Source organism: Protopterus annectens, chromosome 3.part1, assembly GCF_019279795.1.
Source record: "Protopterus annectens isolate FY-2018-M chromosome 3.part1, PAN1.0, whole genome shotgun sequence".
Lineage (NCBI taxonomy): Eukaryota > Metazoa > Chordata > Ceratodontiformes > Protopteridae > Protopterus > Protopterus annectens.
The window spans coordinates 500,851,456-500,871,860 of record NC_056732.1 but is presented as its reverse complement, the minus strand read 5'-3'; the positions used below and the strand labels follow the sequence as shown (position 1 = coordinate 500,871,860).

The following is a 20,405-nucleotide window of genomic DNA, read 5'->3' as shown; positions in this document are numbered from 1 at the left end:
TAACTTCTATATGTTAAGTTGTCTATCTCGCCTTCATTCTTGCTGGATGGGACCGCGTCCCTAGCACCTTGTCCCGGGTGGCCTAAAGAAACAGACTCTTGAGTACAGTGGAACCAAAGTTAGCTCTATGTCTAGAAGCTAAATCCAACTTATAATGAGAAATGAATGTGTGAGGAGTAGCCCAAGTAGCCGCTGCACAAATGGTGTCAATAGGCAGTCTGTCTTGGAAGGCTATAGAAGTAGCCAAAGCTCTGGTGGAATGGGCTTTAGGTTTGCTAGGCAGCTTTTGGTGTCTAATTTCATAAACAAGGGAAATCAGAGATGTTAGCCATCTAGATAATGATACCTTTGAAACTGAAAGTCCCTTTTTGCCTTCTGCATAAGAGACAAAAAGCTGGTCAGATTTTCTGAATTGTTTGGTTCTATCCAAATAGTACCTTAACTGACGGTGAACATCTAGCCAATGCAATTTTGTTCAGACCTATTAGAATATTCTGGAAAAACACAGGAGGTCAATGCTTTGATTTAGGTTAGGCCGAGGCTATCTTAGGTAAAAAGGACGGGTTCGTTCAGAAGATACCCTGTCCTTATGGAACAACAAATAAGGAGGTCGACAGCTGAGTGCATGAAGTTCTGAAACTCTTCTGGCTGAAGTAATAGCTACCAGAAAGAGAGTCTTCCATGATAGCAATTTTAAAGAACAGGAAGCCGCAGGTTCGAAAGGGGAGAATCAAAGAACTGAGAACTAAATTAAGGTCCCAAGGAGGAGGAGGATTTCTTATAGGAGGTCTGAGTAGAAAAACTCCTTTCAAAAAGGCTTTGCAAAGCTTGTGGGACATTATGGCAGACTCTGAAATGCCCACATGAAAGTTAGATATAGCTGCCAATTGAACTTTGAGAGTAGAAGGAGAAGAACCTGCATGAAAGAGTTCAGCTAGAAAATCAAGAACCATATGGATGGGAGCAGTGAAAGGATCTAAGTCCCTTCCTTGAGCCCAATAGGCAAAACGTTTCCATTTACTCAGATAAATTTTCCGAGTGGAAGATTTGTGGGAAGCTATCAAAATATCTCGAACAGAGTGAGATATTTGCGGAAGCCTGGCTAAGGTTGGAACTGGAGGAACCAAGCAGTGAGGTTCAGAGAGGGGAGGGAGCGATGTAACTGACCCGATTGATGGATCAAAAGATCTGGAACTAGGTCCAGATGCCAAGGTTGCTCAATAGAAATTGATGTAGAAAGGGGAACCAAACCTGCCGAGGCCAGTAAGGAGCAATGAGGATCAATAAGGCCTTCTGAGCGATAGCTTTCTGTATCACTTGAGAGATTAGTGGGAAGGGAGGAAATGCATACAGAAGTCCCCGGGGCCAAACTTGGACTAGAGCGTCTCTGCTGGGCTGGTCTGGTAACGGGAATAGTGTGAAATAATCTCTGCACTTGCTGTTTTGGGGAGTAGCAAAAAGGTCGCAGCAAGGCTGACCCCACTTGAGAAAAATTTCTCTCACAACAGAGTCTTTCAGAGACCACTCGTAAGGCATGAGGATAGCTCTGCTCAACTTGTCCACGATATGATTGGACTTCCCGGGGATGTGCGTTGCTATCAGAAACCGCTGAGAAGAAATCGCCCATTGCCACAGTCTGAGTGCTTCTCGACATAGGGGATAGGACCTGGTTCCGCCTTGTTTGTTGATATACCACACTACAGACATATTGTCTGTCTGGATTGCTATCGTTCCCAAGGGAAGAGAGTCTTGAAGGGCTTGCAACGCTAAAAGCACTGCTCTCATCTCTAGAACATTTATGTGCAAGTGGCATTCGTCTGGTTGCCATGTGCCCTGGACAGTTCTGCCCTGATAATGCCCCCCCCACCCGATCAGGGAGGCGTCCGTTGTCAGAGTAGCAACTGGAGGGGGAGGAACAAATGGTCTTCCCAAGAAGAGCTGAGGGGAAGACATCCACCACAGAAGATGATTCCTGCATGTTTGCGTAATCATAATGGTGTGGGACATCGGAAGTTGCTGGTATGACCATTGTGTGAAGAGCATCCATTGAAGGATTCTCATGTGGAATCTGGCTAATGGAAGCAGAGGTATGGCAGCCGCCATAATCCCCAATACTTTCAGAACTAACCTGGCTTTGACTCTGTTGCTGCTGAAGAGGAGCGAGACCAGTTTGTGTATGTCTTTTATTCTCTGATCTGTTAGCCTCGCAGACATGTTGACTGTGTCTAGATTTGCGCCTATGAAGGTAATAACACGACAAGGCGACAAAACAGACTTTTCGCAATTTATTGAAATGCCTAAGTTTTGACAAATGCGAAGGTGTAGTCCCTGGCCATTAGAAGAAGATGCTTGGTGGGAGCTGTGAGGAGCCAGTCGTCTAAATATGGAAACACCTGGAATCCTTGACGTCTCAGGTGAGAAGCTACCACTGCCATGCATTTGGTAAACACCGGGGCTGTGGTGAGACCAAAGGGCAGGGCTCTGAATTGAAAATGACTGGTTCCCAGCCTGAAGCGGAGGAATCTTTTGGAGCGTCTGTTCATTTTTATATGATAGTACGCATCCTGAAGGTCTATAGAGCACATCCAGTTTTCCTTTCCCAATAGGGGAAGGATGGACTGTAGCGTGACCATCCGAAATCTTGTTTTCTTGACCGACTTGTTCAAGATACTGAGATCCAAAATTGGTCTCCAGTCCCCTGTTTTCTTTGGAACTAAAAAGAACCTGGAGTAGATTCCGGATCCTTGTTGGTCTGCTGGAACTGGCTGAATTGCTCTTTTTGCCAGCAGCTTTGAAATTTCCAAAGCTGCAAGATCCCTTTGAGTTGGTGGAACATCTGGAAGGGATTTTTTTGATCGGTTTGGAATGCGAACAAAGGGAATGGAATAGCCTTCGGAAATGATGGACTGTACCCACTTGTCTTGAGTTAGGGATAGCCAGGCTTCTGGGTACAGTGACAATCTTCCCCCGACTGCCTCCGAAGGTGGACAGTCGGGCAATACCTCAGGGATGCTGAAAGGGCTTATCGGAAAAGGTTTCTCGATTGCCCTGGTTCTGCGGGCCCCCTCTGCCTCTAGGGCGACGTCTACCATTATTGTTCCCTCCTCTGCCTCTGGAGGGGAACCGATTCTGTGCGTCAGGCAAATTCCCTTGAGATTGTTTGTGGAACTACATTTTCCCACTTTTCTGGCCTTTGGGGTAAGGTCTAGAAGGAGTAGAAAAACGGACTCCGGCAGATAGAGTTTTGCCATCTGTCTCGCACCTAGTCAAGGTTTCTTTCACTTGAGGACCAAAGAGAGATGATCCATCAAACGGGGAGTTAGTGAAAGACGTTTTAAAGGGTCCATAAAATTGCATAGTCGCATCCAGGCATGCCGCGTAAGGCAACACCTGTCCCTGCGGCTCTACTCGCTCCATCAGCCGCATATGAAAGGAGGCGCATGGAGGAGTTAGCTATCGAATTAAGGGTAGTCAGCTGGGTGTTCATTTTGTCCTGAAAATCTGCAGCTGTAGTATCCTTCAACATCTCACTCGCTTCCTTGATCAAGTCTCTCTGGAGACGGGTGAAATGGCATAGGTAGTTCAGCGAACGCATTGCAAAGGTCGCTGACGAAAACATCCGCTTCCCATACCTGTCCATAGACCTAGATTCTTTGTTAGGGGTATGAACAGGCACTGAAGGATCAGCTAGTTCCTTCTTGGTGGCAGCAGCTACCACCATAGCATCCACAGAAACACCTTTTGTGAGAAATTGTTTGTCAGTTGGTGCTGTTATAAATTTTGAAGGTCTCCTGGGGGTAGGGTCCACTGAATCAGGAGCCGTCCAGGCCTTCTTTTCCACCACCTGCATGAGGGGATCAAAGGGGGGGGACACCCAGGAGGTGGAAGGGCGAGAGCCAAACGCCTCAAGATACACAGATTCATCCTCCGAAGGGTTAAGGGCTGGCCAATTTCCCCTCTGCTTCAGGATCTCTAGAATGTCTGCGAAGGAGACATCTTCAGAAGGGGAACGTGGGGAACCCTCGGAATCCTCTAAATCTGTGTCAGAGGTGACAGACTCAGGTGAGTCTATGTGCTTCCTCTTACACTTTCTCTTCCTAGGGGGCTCCCCTGCCAATTCAGGGAGGCCTCGAAGAGGATGAGATCCCCACAGGGGATTCTTGAGGAGCTGGCTCTCTGCGGTCTGGGATGAGGGAGTGAGTCGACATAACCAAAGGCACCGAAGAGGGAAGGGCGGACGGAGCCGACTGTGGAGTCGAACAAGGTTCCAACACACTCCGCATGACCTCGAACGCACCCCTGTCTGGCAGAGCCAGAGGTCCCGCTCCGAGCTGAGAACCTCCCTCGGCACCGACAGAGATGGCTCGAGGCCGATGTCGGAGCCGAACTCACCAGCCGAAGCACCGAGAGGGAGGGGGTCGGACAAGGGTCCGATGCCACTCACCCCTCGGAGTCGACGAGGAAGCTCGGCGCCGAGATTCTTCAAAGAAGAAATCGGAGCCGACGACGAGCCGAAGACTATTGTATCGGCTCCGACGCTACCACAGTCTCGGTCCCGAGGCGCCCGGCTCGAACTCAAAGGAGTCGGAGGAGGAATATTTATAGGAATAAGTTGAGGCATCGACTGATGAGTCGGGCTCTGGAGCATTTGGGCCAGTGCCACGGACTTTAAAAGTCGACTCACTACCCTCTGGAGGTCGTGATCTGAGAGCCTCGATGACCTGGAGGAGTGAGATCTGTGGCTCCGTTCAGACAGCAAAGGAGACGCTGGAGCCGAATGAACGGAGCCAAGGGACGGTGACCTCGATCTCTTTCTAGATGTCTGCTCCGATGGTCTGATCGGAGCCGACCCAGGAATCTCTAATGCCTCGGCTCCGGCGGAGCGAGGAACCACAGATACTGTAGTCAAAGACTCATCGGCTCCAGCCGGAGCAGATGAAGCAGCAGGCTTCAAAGCCTTAGGCCTCGACTCTGAAGCTGGAGCCGAGGTCTTGGAAGCCTTAGAAGGTTTTCCCGATGTAGCAGAAAGGGAACCTTCAGGCTTAAGTAAACCCCTTAATATGAGTTTGTTTCTTCTCTCCTGCAGGACTTTAGGGCTGAAGCCATGGCATACAGCACAAGAGTCCTGCAGGTGTAAAGGTCCCAGGCAGTACACACAAGAAGTGTGACCGTCTGTCAGAGACATTTTCTGACAGCACGAGTCACACTTCTTGAAGCCTGAGACCTTTGAATCCTTGGACATATTCAAGGAACCGAAGTGTAACCACACACAGTAACACACACACACAGATTACACTGTTAGAAATCAAAGAAGAATTATTTAAAACAAAACTTCTGAAAGGTAAGTTAAGTTAAATATTCCTAACCAAAAAACACATACACACCCTAGGGAGGGAAGGAAGGGCCCGAAGGCCTAAGGAAAGAACTTATAAGTTCTTGAGAAAAAGGGGCTGGAAAAAAAGGTAGAAGGGATAATATCCACTACACTAAGGGTAATAAAGGGAATAAACTAAGCTAGCGTAAGTTTAAAGTTATTAAACTAATCTAATTTTAACTAACCTGGAGCCGGTAGAAAAACACCTCGATCGCTGTAGCGGCAAACGAGATCTGAGGTAATTCACGCCTAGCATTGTGGGATATAGGGGCAGCCTCGAGCCGGTGGAACCAACTCTCGAGCTTTTAGAGTGGCCGAGTCGGAGCCGAGGTCGGCTCCGAACCCATCCAGCAAGAATGAAGGCGAGATAGACAACTTAACATCTTTGGTTCTGAAACTCAAAAATGAAAATTTCAGGAGTCGGCCGACTGGCACTTGCAAACTGCTTCTGCTTCGGGCACCACACGGCAAGAAAGACTGATCGGCTGCATGTTTTACACCCCCTGACGACCTGACGTCACGGAAGAAGAGACAGCAACCGACGTAGGATCCAAGACTTTGTTAATCAGGCCAACTGAGGGCTAATGCAAGCAGATAACCCAAATGTGATGACTGCAACAGTGAAACACGAAGAACATCTACTAGTTATAACTAGTAATAAAAGGGAAAAAAGCCTCAGGAGATTTAGAGGCATAGAGAAATTTTTTTTTTTTAAATCTATGAGAAGGGAAGAAACTTCAGTAGAAGGAGGGACTGATATACTTGAAGATGACAGTAAAACACCACCAAAAGCTTTCAAAAAGAAAAAATATTTTTTTACACACTTAATCAGAGAAGCCTAAGCCAATGAATAATGTATGTACTCTACAAGTGGCAGATGAGAACTGAGATAATGTTGGGGATAGGAGGGGATTATGGGTAAGGGAAGGAGCCTTGGCTACATATCCTAAGTCTGGAAAAAGCAGACAAAGTCGGAACTAAGGTCAGATTGAAACCTATAGGCTGAGAAATGGATGGAAAAGACATCAGATAATTCTTTAACCTTCTTATGCCCTTTTCTCTTGGAAGCCTCATGTCCATACATCTGTCATTTTTACAGAACGCATTTTACCTTTCAGTGGCTTCTATGAAGCGGAAGAGACCCTAAGTCTCACTGAAAGGAGCAATTCCTCAAGAACTAACGCGGTTTATGAACAGATAGCGTTCTGTTATCAAACCTTTTACAAACACCACATGGATACAGACATGGGAAGTCCCCACAAATGACATTTCATATGCTGTCCTAAATGAGCAATTAATAGACACAAGGAATGTTATTTTTTAAGAAGACTTTCTCCGTTGTGAGAAATCATCACAGCAAAGCAAAACACTAAAGAAGAGCACAGACTAAACAAGAAAAAGTCTGCAAGAACAGCACCTAGTCTTAAATATACACAGACATTCACTAAAGCACAACAGCAAATGCAAAACTGTGCTAAGATCAGTGGGAGAGGACAGCTAAGCAGTACAAGGTCAATAAATGGAACACTCTTCTCCAGTAAGAGTAAAAAATTACCCATAATGAATATCTGAAGACTGGTAAAAGTAATTCAAATTAGAAGAAGAAACAAGAAAAACTAATCCACACTACATGAAGCCCAGGGCTGTTTGTAATCAATGTTACTATGATGAACTGCAATCAAGATCTGGAAAGGAAGGTGGACAGCAGGGGATTATGGTGAAAGAGAAGAAAATAAAGCCTGTTAAAGTTTGCTTCAGTACCAAGGCAACTGAGAACTGAAGCTAAACGGCTAGTAGTAGAAGAGGATGACCAAATCATGCTACACCACCCTCTAGGTATAAGTGAGAAGGTCTTCCATAGGTGGAAGATCTGATCTCTGCATCTAAGCATCTACTAGGCATACCCAGGACACCCTCATTTCTATCTACTTGTTGCACTATATCTGTGACTAAATTCCTCAAATGGTAAACAATTGACAGCTTAATATTTCTCTTCACTACAGTGTCCAGAAGACATGGCCTCAGGACTGACGACATAATTAAGAAGTTGGTCACTGATCTCTGGCCCATAGTGTTGTGGTACCGACTATGCTTTTAAACAACGCCCTGTGCTCAACTGAAGTTCTCATTATGGACTATCCATCATTACAGCTCAGATAAGGAAAGCAGTTCTTTATAACCAAACCCCTCAAGAGCCATTATTCTGTACACAAATACTGAAGACTCTAGGGAGAACTATAGCCTTAAGAGGTGGTATGCTTTAAGCATCACATCAATAGTCTCTAAGAAAATTACACCATATGAGCAGTTATTAGATGCATATGCACAATGTTTTCTCTTCTATAAATAGTCATTAGATGCATAGGCAGAAAGTTTTCTTTTCCCCATTTTTCCTTTAGCTGTGTAATTGTAAACTTCTCACACACTTACACAAATTCCAATTATATGTCAGAAAATCAGGGACCAGTGAGTATACCCATATCTGCCAAAGGCCGCCTCCTATGGGCAATTCCAAATGAGAAAAAAAGACTATCCCTAGTCGGGAAGTCTGGTTCCAGAACCAACGCTATGTCCAAGGGTAAGACTAAGAGCGCTGAAGTGGCATGCCACAAGAACCAGTTTCCACTGCCACGGTCTAGTCCACTAGTCCATTTGTCCTGCTCCATCTTGCCACCTGAGTGGCATTACACCTGACCCACCCACCCTCTTTGCATTTGTAAGTGTTGAGCTCAGCCTGCAACTCCAGGCAACTTCTTCATGTTGAATCTAACTAGGCTATGTGGGTCATCTTGCTACCAGGTACTCAAGTTCAAACAGCACCTGTAGGCCTGGCTCCAGGACTGGGTCACAGTACCTTAATTCTGGGATAGGTTCTTTTATTCTACGAAGCAACCATCATGAGGGTTATTTCTGTGGTCTTTTCTTTCCTTTTAGAACAATGTCCCAAGGATGACCCTACCAGAAGAAAAAAAAAAAACTACAGAAGATAAACCTTAAGAATCATATAAGCACAGAGACTTTGCCCCCATAATGCAGACATGCTATCCAGAGAAGAGAGAATTCAAAATGGACGATCAAATTTCTTCCTGCTCCACAACACAAAAGTCAAAGTACAGCAATGATGCATTACAAGGTGAAGCCTGATACAGCAGACTGACAAGCTGCCACAAACATGGAAAGTATTACTACACAGGTACAGAATAGGTAATTAACACGTTGCAGACTGCCAAGGTAACAGATTCTATGTTCCATCTTTCATTCTCTCCCTAAATAAAGTAAAATAAACAAGAATGACTCTGTCTCCCAATCCAGAGCGCATCATCAGCTATACTTCCCTGTAACAAACATGGAGATTGAAGAGGATGAGCCAAAAAAATGTCATAAGGGTCAAACAGCTTGGGATAGTTCCACCTTCAAAATGATAAAACAGTTGCAAAGCATCTCCAAGATAGCATATGCAATGATAAAATGATTTTCCCTGCACCTCTGTGCAGTGAGAGACCCTAGTTATTGCTCCATACCACTGATCATGTCATTCCTCTTCCATAAGATAGGATACCAGCAGCCTTTCCTAGTCTGATGATTTGCACTACTATCCAAATTTATTTCTCATCTGCCTTAAGTAGAAACCTAATAAATCATAAAACTGGCTCAACTTTACATTCACAAACATGCATATTTACCTGTTTTGACTGCACACCTTTTTTTTTAAGATTTATAAAACCTTTCTTGATCGGAGTATTTAAATTAAAAAAATAAAATAAAACAATTGACTGCATGACTACATATAAAGTTATCATGACTATCTTGGTACAGTATGAAAAACGGAAGCCTTCTGACCTGTGATTTTGTTAAGACGGGCTCTTTTTGCCTGGAATGAGCTGCACTGGCTATTTTTCTTCTTTGACGCTGCAGTCTCCATTACCACAGAGGCGGATTTTGGTTCTGCTTTTAAAATATCAGCTTTTACTAAAAAAATTAAAAAAAAAAAATGGGTAGGTGCTGCAAATGGCTACATTCAACAAAAGCTTAAGTTAAATGGAAGAAGTAAGGCAGCAGTAGTTGAGATTTATTCTCCTAATCTCATTTCAGGCATATTCATATGAATCAAATGTTTTTAAGCAGCATTTAGAAATAAAGAACTCTGATGGAACTGTTTCACACTATTCCGATTCATCTGCTCTGGAAACCATCGAAATTTTGAGTCTCTAATATCTCCACAATTCTGAGTCTACAACATTCTCTGCATCAACCATCCGGTCTATTACTTGAACCTTTAAATCTGAACATATTACTGCAGAATCCTTTAATCTGAGTACTTTAGTGGATTAAACTACATATAGCCTAGTGTATAATGTGGCAGACAAATAGTCTGGAGTAATGGAGGCACTCTTGTCTAGTTTCTACTGTCACATCATGAACCTAACCATAAGTTAAGGTCAGTTTGCTAACCTAAGAACATCAACATTCATTTAGAGGTCCCAGCACTGCAAGAAAAGTACAGTTGTGTACCTACCATAAATGCAGATGTTAGAGTGTATTCACTGTTGTAGTCATTACTCTTGGGTTATTCCTGCTGGTAGGCTACCCGCAGTCAGCCAGAATTCCAAAGTCTAGGTCCAGCGTCGGTTGCTGTCGCCTCTTCCCTGACGTCAGTGCGAAAGAGGTACAAAAGATGCAGCCAATGCCATTTTCTTCAGTTTTTCTTGCCCCAGATGTCAGGTGCCCCAAATAGGTAGGCGGAAAAATATAGCAATAAGAAATGCATGCACAAAAATAATATTTCCTTCATCTACAAGCAAATACACCAAAAAGGTTGTATTGGATAGAGAAGTGCAGATAAGGCCCAGCAAAGAGAAGGGGGATGGTGGGTGGGTAACCTGGACTGCAACAGTGAATACACTCTAACATCTACATTTATGGTAGGTACACAACTGTACTATGTTCATCGTGTTTCACTGTTGCAGTCATTACTCTTGGGTAGAATCCCAAAGCTGAGGTAGGGCGGCTGGGCTAAATAGGATTAGGAGAGGCTATGAGGCCCTGCAGAACTGCAGTGGCGAAGCCTGCTCTGGACTTAGAGAGGCAAGTGGTAGAGGCAAGTGGTAGTGCTTTGTAAAGGTGTGCACTGAACTCCAAGTTGCAGCCTCTAAGGTTTCTTTGGTTGGTACTCCTCTGATGAAGGATGCTGAAGTGGCTGCTGCTCTGGTGGAATGAGGCCTAATGCCCTTAGGCACTGATTTGCCATGTTGAAAATAGCAGAGACGGATGCAATGGCCTATCCATTTAGAAATAGTCTGTTTTGAGATAGCCTTTCCTTGCGATCCTGCAGCATATGACACTAAAATTTGCTCAGTCTTTCTGAAAGCTTTAGTTCTGTCCAAGTAGAAGCACAACTGCCTGTGTATGTCCAAAGAATGCAGAATTTTCTCACCCTTGTTCTGTGGATTTGGGTAAAAGGTAGGCAAGTGAATGGTTTGATTGAGGGCCACACTGGACACCACCTTAATGTAGGATTTGTCCTCAGAGAAACCCTGTCTGGATGCAAAATTATGAAAAGTTCCACAGCCATGAGTGCTTGTAACTCCGAGACTTGCCTTGCAGAGGTTATGGCTAGGAGCAGAGCTGTTTTCCAGGATAAAAACTTAATATCCGCTGTTGATGCTGGCTCGAAAGGAGGCAGTGTGAGTTTTTCCAAAACATAATTGAGGACCCAGGACAGAATTGGTGCTCTCCTTGGAGGCCTAATTTTTTTGGCCCCTCTGAGGTACTGCCTTATTAAAGGATGAGAAAAGATAGGTGGCTCCGTATTGTAATGTGCAGAAATGGCAGAGGCATGAATCTTAACTGATGATAAAAAAGGCCTTTGTTCACGATCTCAGTTAGGTATTGTAAAATCTGAGGAATATTTGGTACAGACGTGTCAATGCCTTGTTCCTGGTTCCAAGCACAGAATCGCTTCCATTTTTCTGCATAAGATTTTCTGGTACTGGGCCTCCTGTCCTCCAAGAAAACATCCATAACAGCTTTTGAAAGAGTAGTGTTCTGAATGGCTACATTATCCGCCATGCTGCCAGATTTAAGGTCCTGAGTTGGCTGTGCAGGATCTGATTGTTTTGTTGGGTCAGCAAGTGAGAAGTTTGAGGCAATATCCATGCTGGACCTTGAGACAAGCTCTTTAGGATTGGGTACCAGTGCTGGCGTGGCCAGTCTGGTGCAATCAGAATCATTTTTGGCTTCTCTTGTCTGACCTTTAGGAGCACTCTGGGAAGGAGAGGCAGTGGGGGAAAAGCATATAATGTTAGATTTTTCCAGCTGAATGATAGGGCATCCACTTTCCATGCTTGCTCGTGGTAAATCCTTGTGCAAAATCTCTGCAATTGACAGTTGTGAGGAGAGGCAAATAGATCTATGTCTGGGCATCCCCATTTCCTTATTATCATCCTGAAGACTTGTGGATCCAGTTTCCATTCGTGGGGATCCATGAGGTTTCTGCTTAGTTTGTCTGCCAGAGTATTTGTTTTTCCTGGCAGGAATTGTGCTTGTAGGTGAACTTGAAAAGTCAATGCTGTGTCCCATAAGGTCATTGCTGGTCTGCAGAGGGGGTAGGAATGTGTACCTCCCTGCTTGTTTATGTACCACATGACCATAGTGTTGTCTATCTTTATAAGTAATTGTCCTGGATGAAGCAGGTCCTTGAAAGCTGTCAGGGCATTCTGAACAGCTAGCATCTCTTTTTGATTGATGTGACGATGCATCTGGTTTGCAGGCCACGTGCCCTGAATACATTTTCCTGCCATATGGGCCCCCCAGGCATAATCTGATGCATCCGTTGTCAGTGTCTGTCTGGCTGTGGGTAAACTGAATGGCAGACCCTTGTTGTGGTGACAGGCTTCTGCCCACCATCGAAACTCCTGTTGTAGGCATGGAATGAGTGCAATTACTGCCTCCAGGCTGTGGCAATGTTGAGTCCAAACACTTTTCAGATACCATTGTAATTTCTGCATAGGCAGTCTGGCATATGGAATTAGTAGAATGCAGGATGCCATGAAACCCAAGGCCTACAGGATTTTCCTTGCAGATAAGTGGGTTTTTGTTGCCAATTTCTTGAAGTAGTCAGTTGTTTTTGCTTGTCTGGCATGAGATAAGCCATCTGGGCAGTTGTATTTAAGCTTGCACCCAGGAATATTATCTCTTGAGAGGGCACTAGTTTTTATTTCTTTTCCTTTACTGTGTACCCTAGGCCAATTATAATCTTTTTACAAACGCCAGATGCTTTAGAAGAGTGTCTTTGTTTTCTGCTTGAATTAGGCAGTCGTCCAAGTAGGGATATATTTGAATTCCTTTTTGTCTGCAAAACGCAATTACTGGTGCCAGGCATTTTGTAAAGACCCTGGGTGCAGTAGATAAGCCAAAGGGCAGTGCAGAGAATTGGTAATGCATTGAGCCAGCTATGAATCTGAGGTATCTTCTGCAAGACTCTCTGATTGGGATATGCAGGTATGCCTCTTTTAGGTCCAAAGTTACGAGCCAAGCCCTCTTGCCCAGCATGGGCAGTAGCTGCTGAAGAGTCAACATTTTGCATTTTGGAACTTCCAGAAACTTATTTAGTATAGACAGGTCCAGAATTGGTTTCCAGGTTTTGTACTTCCTGGGTACTAGGAAAAGTCTGGAGTAAAATCCTTGCCCCTGCTCTTGTTGTGGTACTTGCTGAATGGCCCTCATGTCCATGAGGGCTGTAATTTGTTTTTGTGCCTCTGCCCACTGATTGTGTGGCAGGTCTGGCATGCCCTTTGACCATGGCAGAGTGTGAAAATGGAACCTGTAACCTTGGGACACTATGTTCAGAACCCATTTGTCTTGGGTAACCATTTGCCAATTTGATGAAAAAAAGTGCTAGTTTTCCCCCTAAGGGGGCTGTCAAAAGAAAACTGCTTGGAACTGGCAGAGGAAAGTCATTGGGACTGTTTCCTGTAAGGCTGTGATTTGTCTTCTCCGCTTTTGGAGGTGGAAGCACCCCATTGTTTAGGCCTGTATGAGCCTTGGGGCTGAGATCTGCCTCTGGGATGCCTGTATCTGCCTCTTTGTGGTCTTTCTGAGACTGGAAAGGACCAATTTTTAAAAGGCCAGTTCTTGCTAAACCTGGGTGGCTGTACCTGTAAGAAATCCTTGACTGTCTGCATGGATTTTGCTTTATCCTCCATTTTTTCAACACCTCTTCTGCTTTAGTACCAAACAAAGTATCATGCTGTAATGATGCATCTAATAATTTTGCTTTAACATGATCATGCAGATTTTGTTCCTTTAACCAAGCATGCCTTCTGATAACAGAACCTGTAACAGCGGCCCTGAAAGAGGCCTCCAGTGAATCATAACCACATTGCAAAGTATGCTTTCCCACTTGTTCAGCTGCATGCAATAAATCCTGCAATTCCTTGTTCTCTGAACATTCAGAATTTGTCAACATTTTCTGTTTAAGTAGTGACATTAAATTTTGCTGATATTTAAGCATATGGAATTGACAATTTAAAGCCCTTACAGCCAGGGTGGCAGAAGTGTAAACTTTTTTCCCCCATCTGTCTAGAGCCCAAGAATCCCTATCAGAGAGGACAGGGTTTTTTGCAGTGGAAGCTTTAACCCCCTTGGGACCCTGAGAAATAGTTTCTGGGTCAGCAGCGGGGTTTTTATATAGGAATTTATGAGAATCGGCGACCCTGTAGTATCTGTCTGGCTTAGCAGGTGCAGGGGGTAGAGAGTCAGGGGACAGTCTGGTCTCTGAAAATACATCTACAATGTCTAGAACAGGTGGAATAGCAAGGGGTCTGTGCTGAGGAAGAAGCAGGAAGTCTCTGAACCTTTTCTTAGACTCAGAATAATCTTGGAAATGCTCCCTCATAGTATGCAGTGTTTCCCCAAAAGAATAGTCCTCAGGAGGAGAGGCTGAAGGAATGGATTCTTCAGCATCAGAATCCTCATAGGGAAGCATGGAGTAATCCTGTTCAGAAGAGGAATCAGAGGAAATAGATACCTGATCAGAAGAATCATACTCTGTCTCTTGCCTAGGCCTCTTATCAGGAGGGGGATGGGAGCCTCTGATCAAAGTAATTAGGTCTTCGGCCATTTTGAGCATCTGTTTTTTTAGGCATGGAAGTCTGAATAGGAGAATACTGTACTTGTTTCTTTGTCTTTAGAGCTGCTTTAGTCTTTGAAGCTGAGGATGGTTTAACATATAGTTGTGTAGGTCTGAAGACACCCTCAGAAGCCGATGCCTGCTCAGCAGCTCCGGACCCATCTGAGGGATTGATTTCAGAGTGTCCAATACCTTGAGTTTCCAGAGGCCCAGTCGGCTCCACGTGGGAGTCGGTAGTGGGCACCAGGGGCTGCGAAGGTGCCTCGCTGAGAACCGGCAACTGGCCTAGAAGAGGCTTCGTCGTCGGTTTTGGACCTCAGTTGCCTATCCTTGTCCTTGTCCTTGCGTTTTTTGTAAACTCTGGTTGTTGGCTGTTCCGCCAGCATTATATAATTAAATCTTCGGCCAAAGTAATGAAATGCAAACTCGAACCGACACTTGATAGTGCGTTGGTTGAATCTAGCACAAAACCGACAGCTAGCAACGTTGTGATCAGAGCCTAGGCAAGGAATACATTAAGAGTGAAAATCCTTATGAGGTATTTGCTTCCCACAAGAAATACAATTGTTAACTTTTTCTGACATCGGTCTGGAGCAAGAAAAAAGTTTCCCCAATGGGGTACTTAGCTTTAATGAAGACTTCGGTTCTGAAATTCAGATTGGAAAATCTCAAGAGTCGGCCGAAGAGCACTTGCGAACTGCTTTTGCATCGAGCACCGCGTGGCAAGAAAGTCTGAAGAAATTGGGTCGGCTGCATCTTTTATACCCCTGGCGCACTGAAGTCAGGGAAGAGGCGGCAGCAACCGACGCCGGACCTACACTTTGGAATTCTGGCCGACTGCGGGTAGCCTGCCAGCAGGATAACCCAAGAGTAATGACTGCAACAGTGAAACATGAACATCAGGCAGGCAAGAAGGGGGAAAAGTGAAGTGGCATGATCAAATCTTAACTTTCTTGGGGGTACACTGGGTAGGTAAGACTCCCCCTGGTGGAGACTGTGGAAATCAATTCCTGGTTTCAGGGCGGGTAAGTCATGGCTGCATAAAGGGAATGCCCCTTGCAGAAGTGCAGTACAGAGGCCCATGTAGCTTGGCTCTAGAATACTTCAAGTACACACATTTCCAACATGCCACTGGAGAAGATGAGGCCTTTGTAGTGTCAGCCGTGGTACTGCCTGCAACTGGTTTACTATGATGGGCATACTAAAAGGGAATAGCCAAGGACAACCATCTGGGAATAGTCTGTTTTGATATGGGTTGTCTCTTTCTTAGCTCCAGCATAAGAAATAAATGACACATCATCATTCATGCTCTAATGCTGAGTGCATGCGGGGATTTTAAGGCTGCATTTAAAAACAATATATCATAAACCACCCCTGATGACTGTATGAGTGCTGTCTTCTCCTACTCAATCCTAACACAAAGGATGGGGAATGAATGGGCCGACTGGCCAAGCAGGAACTAATGATCAACAGACTGTGGGAGCTAGGTAATTTAAAAAAGGCTTGTCATATCTTCATTCTTCAAAATTTTGCACATGCTTTCCCTTCATATTGTTAGAAACTTGTAAGAGATTTAATTGATATGGCTTAAACCAGCTGGTAATGACATTTTAGCACCATCCGTCAATTCACATTCTCTCCTTTCTATACAGAAGACACTCTTCAGATGAGATGGGTTTGCTGTTCTTCCAGTTTTCTAAAACTGTTAATTGCTGTTATTTTTTAATTTTACAGGTGTATTGTTATAAACCAAGAATTATACAACATTACAGAGCACTTCAACAATAACAGACTAAACACTGAATAATTTGCGAAAAGATGAGGCAGAACCCTTCAACATCTGAACCTTGGCCAGGAAGAAATGCCGGCTGTGTGTTTCAAATATTACTAATAGTTTAAAGCCTAAAAGTACCACAAAGATGCATTCAGCTTTCTTTCACCAATTACTATTATTCCACAGCATAAGAAAGCACAGCAGAATGCCTATAACAGTAAAAGTTTGAATTCTTCACTGCTGCTGTAGCCTGAAGGCCACAAGTTCCCAAAGTCTGGTTGACGACCAACTGGTGGGCTGCAAGCTGATTTTGGATGGGTCACATTAAACATTAAACCAATAATTAAAGTATGAGAAAAGTTTACATGGCCCCATTAAATACTGAAAAAAAAACACTCCATGGAAATAGCGTCTTCTCCTTTGAGGAGGAGCATGCATTCTTCACATGCACTCACTCCAACACAAATTTAACTAAGTCTGCACTTACTGCGGAATTTAAACTAGCCGTGCCAAGGTAAGTGTGAGTGAGTGAGTGAGTGAGTGTGTGTGTGTGTGTGTGTGTGTGTGTTTGTGTGTGTGTGTGTGTGTACTACTGCAGAAGTTCAGTTAATGCAGAAGTTCAGTTAATGAAAATGTTAATCTATGCATTGAAATTAATGCTGTTTAGGAAATTATAATGGAAGAATTCTACATAACCGTTAAAACTTGGCTGATGATGTGATCATAGTAGCGTTCATAGTACTTTTGAGTGTCAAAGAGCAGTGGATTGAGATCTTTAAGCCCTATCATGGCCAAAAGGTCTTGCAAGTGAGTACTGGAAATTGTGCCCTATTTGTATATTACTGCCCTCTGGGACAAAATGTAAGAGAACTACCTGGCACCCTCATACAGTTTAAGATGTGAAATGCTGATCTGTCCTTAGTGTTTGACTTGAGCACTTTGAAATGTGTTTATTCACTTTTAGGATAAGTGTAATAGGCTTATTTACTTTAAGCAAGTTTTTGTTGTCAGGTCAAAACACATCAAACTCTTTCAATCACAGCTTTACGGGTGCTGCTTCCTTTTACTACTTCATACATGTGTAAAGTTGGATTTTCGGCATTGACAGGAATTAAAAAATGTTGAAATAAACTTCGATTATCAAACATCTTGTGTCTAAAATTAACATACGTCAATGTAGACGTCGAAGACATCATCAGCAAAAATAGACCACAAGCCCATTCTTCATATACACATCATTATGCATCCGACTAATAAAAGATTTTTTTTATTCCCCCCCTTTTAAAAATGCATTACAAGCGAGTAGTGGATCGTGAAAAATTACTGTTTTCAAAAGTGGGACTCTTGGCCCATAAAAGTTTGGGAACCACTGCTTTAGGATATATAGACTGTGTCTTGCTCAAGACAACAACTGACCACCTTTCAAATGTTCTGATTCCCTCTCACACTTCCACTCCGAGTGATGATTGCTCCTCATCAGCAATCACAATGAAAAATCTTCAGGACTTTCTTCCCCAAAAGTTAAGTAGCAGTACACTCATCCAAAACTATCTAAATAAATAACCACCAAATTTATTTCTCAAAATAAATATATACAATGACAGTGGGATGGAGGGTGGGTGTGGCTACAGCAGCTGTGAGAAATTCAGACATCTACTGCTATGGGTAAGTACACGACTGTACTATGGTTCATCATACCCACTGCTGCAGCAGCTTTTTAGAGCGGATTACCAAAAGCCTATACAACCTGGGTGTAGGAAGACTATCGATCCAGGAACCCCTGGAGAATAATCCTAGGAAGTCATGGATCTAGAGCAAGAATCCAGTTTACAACACCTTGAAAAATATGTGCAGAGCACCATGTAGCTTGCCTTTATAATACTTCTACAGCTGACAATTTTCCGACATGCCACTGGAAAAGACAAGGTCCTCGTAGAGTGAGCCTTCATACTGCCTGGAACTGATTTACCATTGGGAGGGGCATAACAAAAGGCAACAGTTGAAGACAACCATCGGTACATAGTATGGCTTGACCCAGGCTGTCCTTTCTTGGTTCCAACACAAGGAAAAAACAGCTCATCAGCTTTTCTAAAGCACTTGGTTTTGTCAAGATAGTATCTGAGCTGCATATGCACGTCCAGAATATGTCCTTTCTCCCTTGCTCTGTAGGCCAAGACAGAACACTGGGAGATTGATAACCTGGTTCAAACAACCTTGGGCGTGAATAAGGAATTCGTTTCTAATGAGACATTATCCCTATGGAAAACCAAACAGGATTTATCCATAAGAGCTTGCAAATCAGAAACCCTTTGAAATACTGAATTTGCTAGCTGTATAGGAGACCAATACGCCATTCATAAGGCAATTCACAGTAACAAAAAAATCTAGGAATTGCTGAAAAGTACATTGGTATAAAACACCTAGTACTGCCGTTTTATTTCCAAAATTTCCCTGCATCTCATTTCTAACGTATGAGCACTCTTCAGGTGTCGGGGCTTCACCTTTATGCCTCAACAAAAATACTACCTTGTCTGGTGAAATACAAGTGTTTTTTTATTTTCTCCTTGTATAACACAATAAAATGAGATGCTGGATACGAGCTGCATTCTTCCACTTTGAACAGAAACTAAATACTTCCACCTAATGGAAACTGAGCGTAACACAATTTAACAACCTGACACATTCTAAAGGCCACGTAGGCTTTATTAGTAGAGACTGAACATTCTGTTTCATTTCTACAACAGTTCAACATTCTCTAGCAATTTTTTTGGCAGGACTTCTGGATATTCATTTATAAACTGTAATTAAGCTGTGCTTTTATGTGCGAAAGTAACAGATCAGCAGCACATAGGATCATAGGAGGTTACTAGGCTTTTGGCCCTGAGGCCCTTATAAGCCTAGCCAAGAGTTTAGCCCATATTTAGACAAGTAGGCATCCAATGCCCCTGTCCAGCCGGGACACGGCTGGAATCCCAGGGTATATTTTCTATTTCCCATCCAGTTATCTAGGTTGCACTTAAAAAGGTGTAAAGAGGTACTCTGCTTGACGTGGACAGGGAGTCTATTCCATAGATGGGGGAGTCTCTGAGACACGTATCTGTCCTGCAAACAAGTCCTGTTGATGTCACAGACCAGGTTGAGGCAGTGCATGACAGTTACTTGAGTGGAGATTGACTTGCAGATATGCAGCAGTCCCAACAAGGAAGGAGTCCCATGCGAGGTCACCTCTGAGGAGAATTTCTGAGCACAAAGCCAAATTTCCTTATATTGCTTCCCCACTTTTTTCTGTAGTAATAATTCAAATTCTAGAAAAGAACACCATTATGAGCATATGAATAGCAATTGTCATTCTTATGCTGTAAAAACAAAACATGTATACTTTTTATATATTACATTTTTGCACCTCATTTAAAAAGTGAGCATTAATGTTTCTTGTGAATTGAATGTTAAGAGCTGCAATACTGAGGCTGTGAAATTATAACACAACTACAACTTGAAAGCTAAATTTTTTTTTCCACTGTGTTTATGAAAAAAAAACTTTGCTTTATTCCCTTTTGCATAAATTCGAACCTGGTGAAATGTGCCCCATATTTTTGCCTAATAATAGAAAATGAAATACATTACTAGAACCCTTTATACCTTTTTTTTCTTGAAGAAACAAAAGTGTAGAGAATGTGGCGATTTTTAGAGAGAGGCTACATATGAAACCAAAGGGTATTTACATGTTCGCTGGTGAATGCATAATGATATGGTTTGCTAGAAGACACCATATGTCTCAGAGCAATGTGGCCAATACATTCTGTCAAAGCAGTGCATCCACTGAGAAGTGGCACATGCCACGGACAAAAGGAATTTTTGAGGACAAAAGGAAATAAAATAAGTTTTTAGATATAATTCACTTTTGTTTTTTTAAATCATTTCTTTATTATAATTTCACAGCTTCATTAATGTAAATAAGATTTACATCACAAGGAACATGCACATTTTTCTTTTTTCTTATGGGTGAAAATATGAATATTTTGCTTTTACATCATTGAATGAAAACCATTACTTACATGTTTGTGAAATTGATGTCTTCTGACATACGAAATGCTTCTTCTTTCAGCTGCTCCCGTCGGGGGTCGCCA

The 20,405-nt window shown here is 43.3% G+C and overlaps 1 protein-coding gene across 1 annotated transcript in view; it reads right to left on the bottom strand.

Annotated features, from left to right (window-relative positions):
• PHF20L1 (PHD finger protein 20 like 1) overlaps nucleotides 1-20,405 on the bottom strand; it is a 2,880,694-nt gene that overhangs the window by 1,836,391 nt on the left and 1,023,898 nt on the right. The window contains exon 7 of the mRNA XM_044066227.1: nucleotides 9,215-9,343. Within this exon, the coding sequence (XP_043922162.1) occupies nucleotides 9,215-9,343 (129 nt within the window). The remainder of the gene's footprint in view (nucleotides 1-9,214; nucleotides 9,344-20,405) is intronic.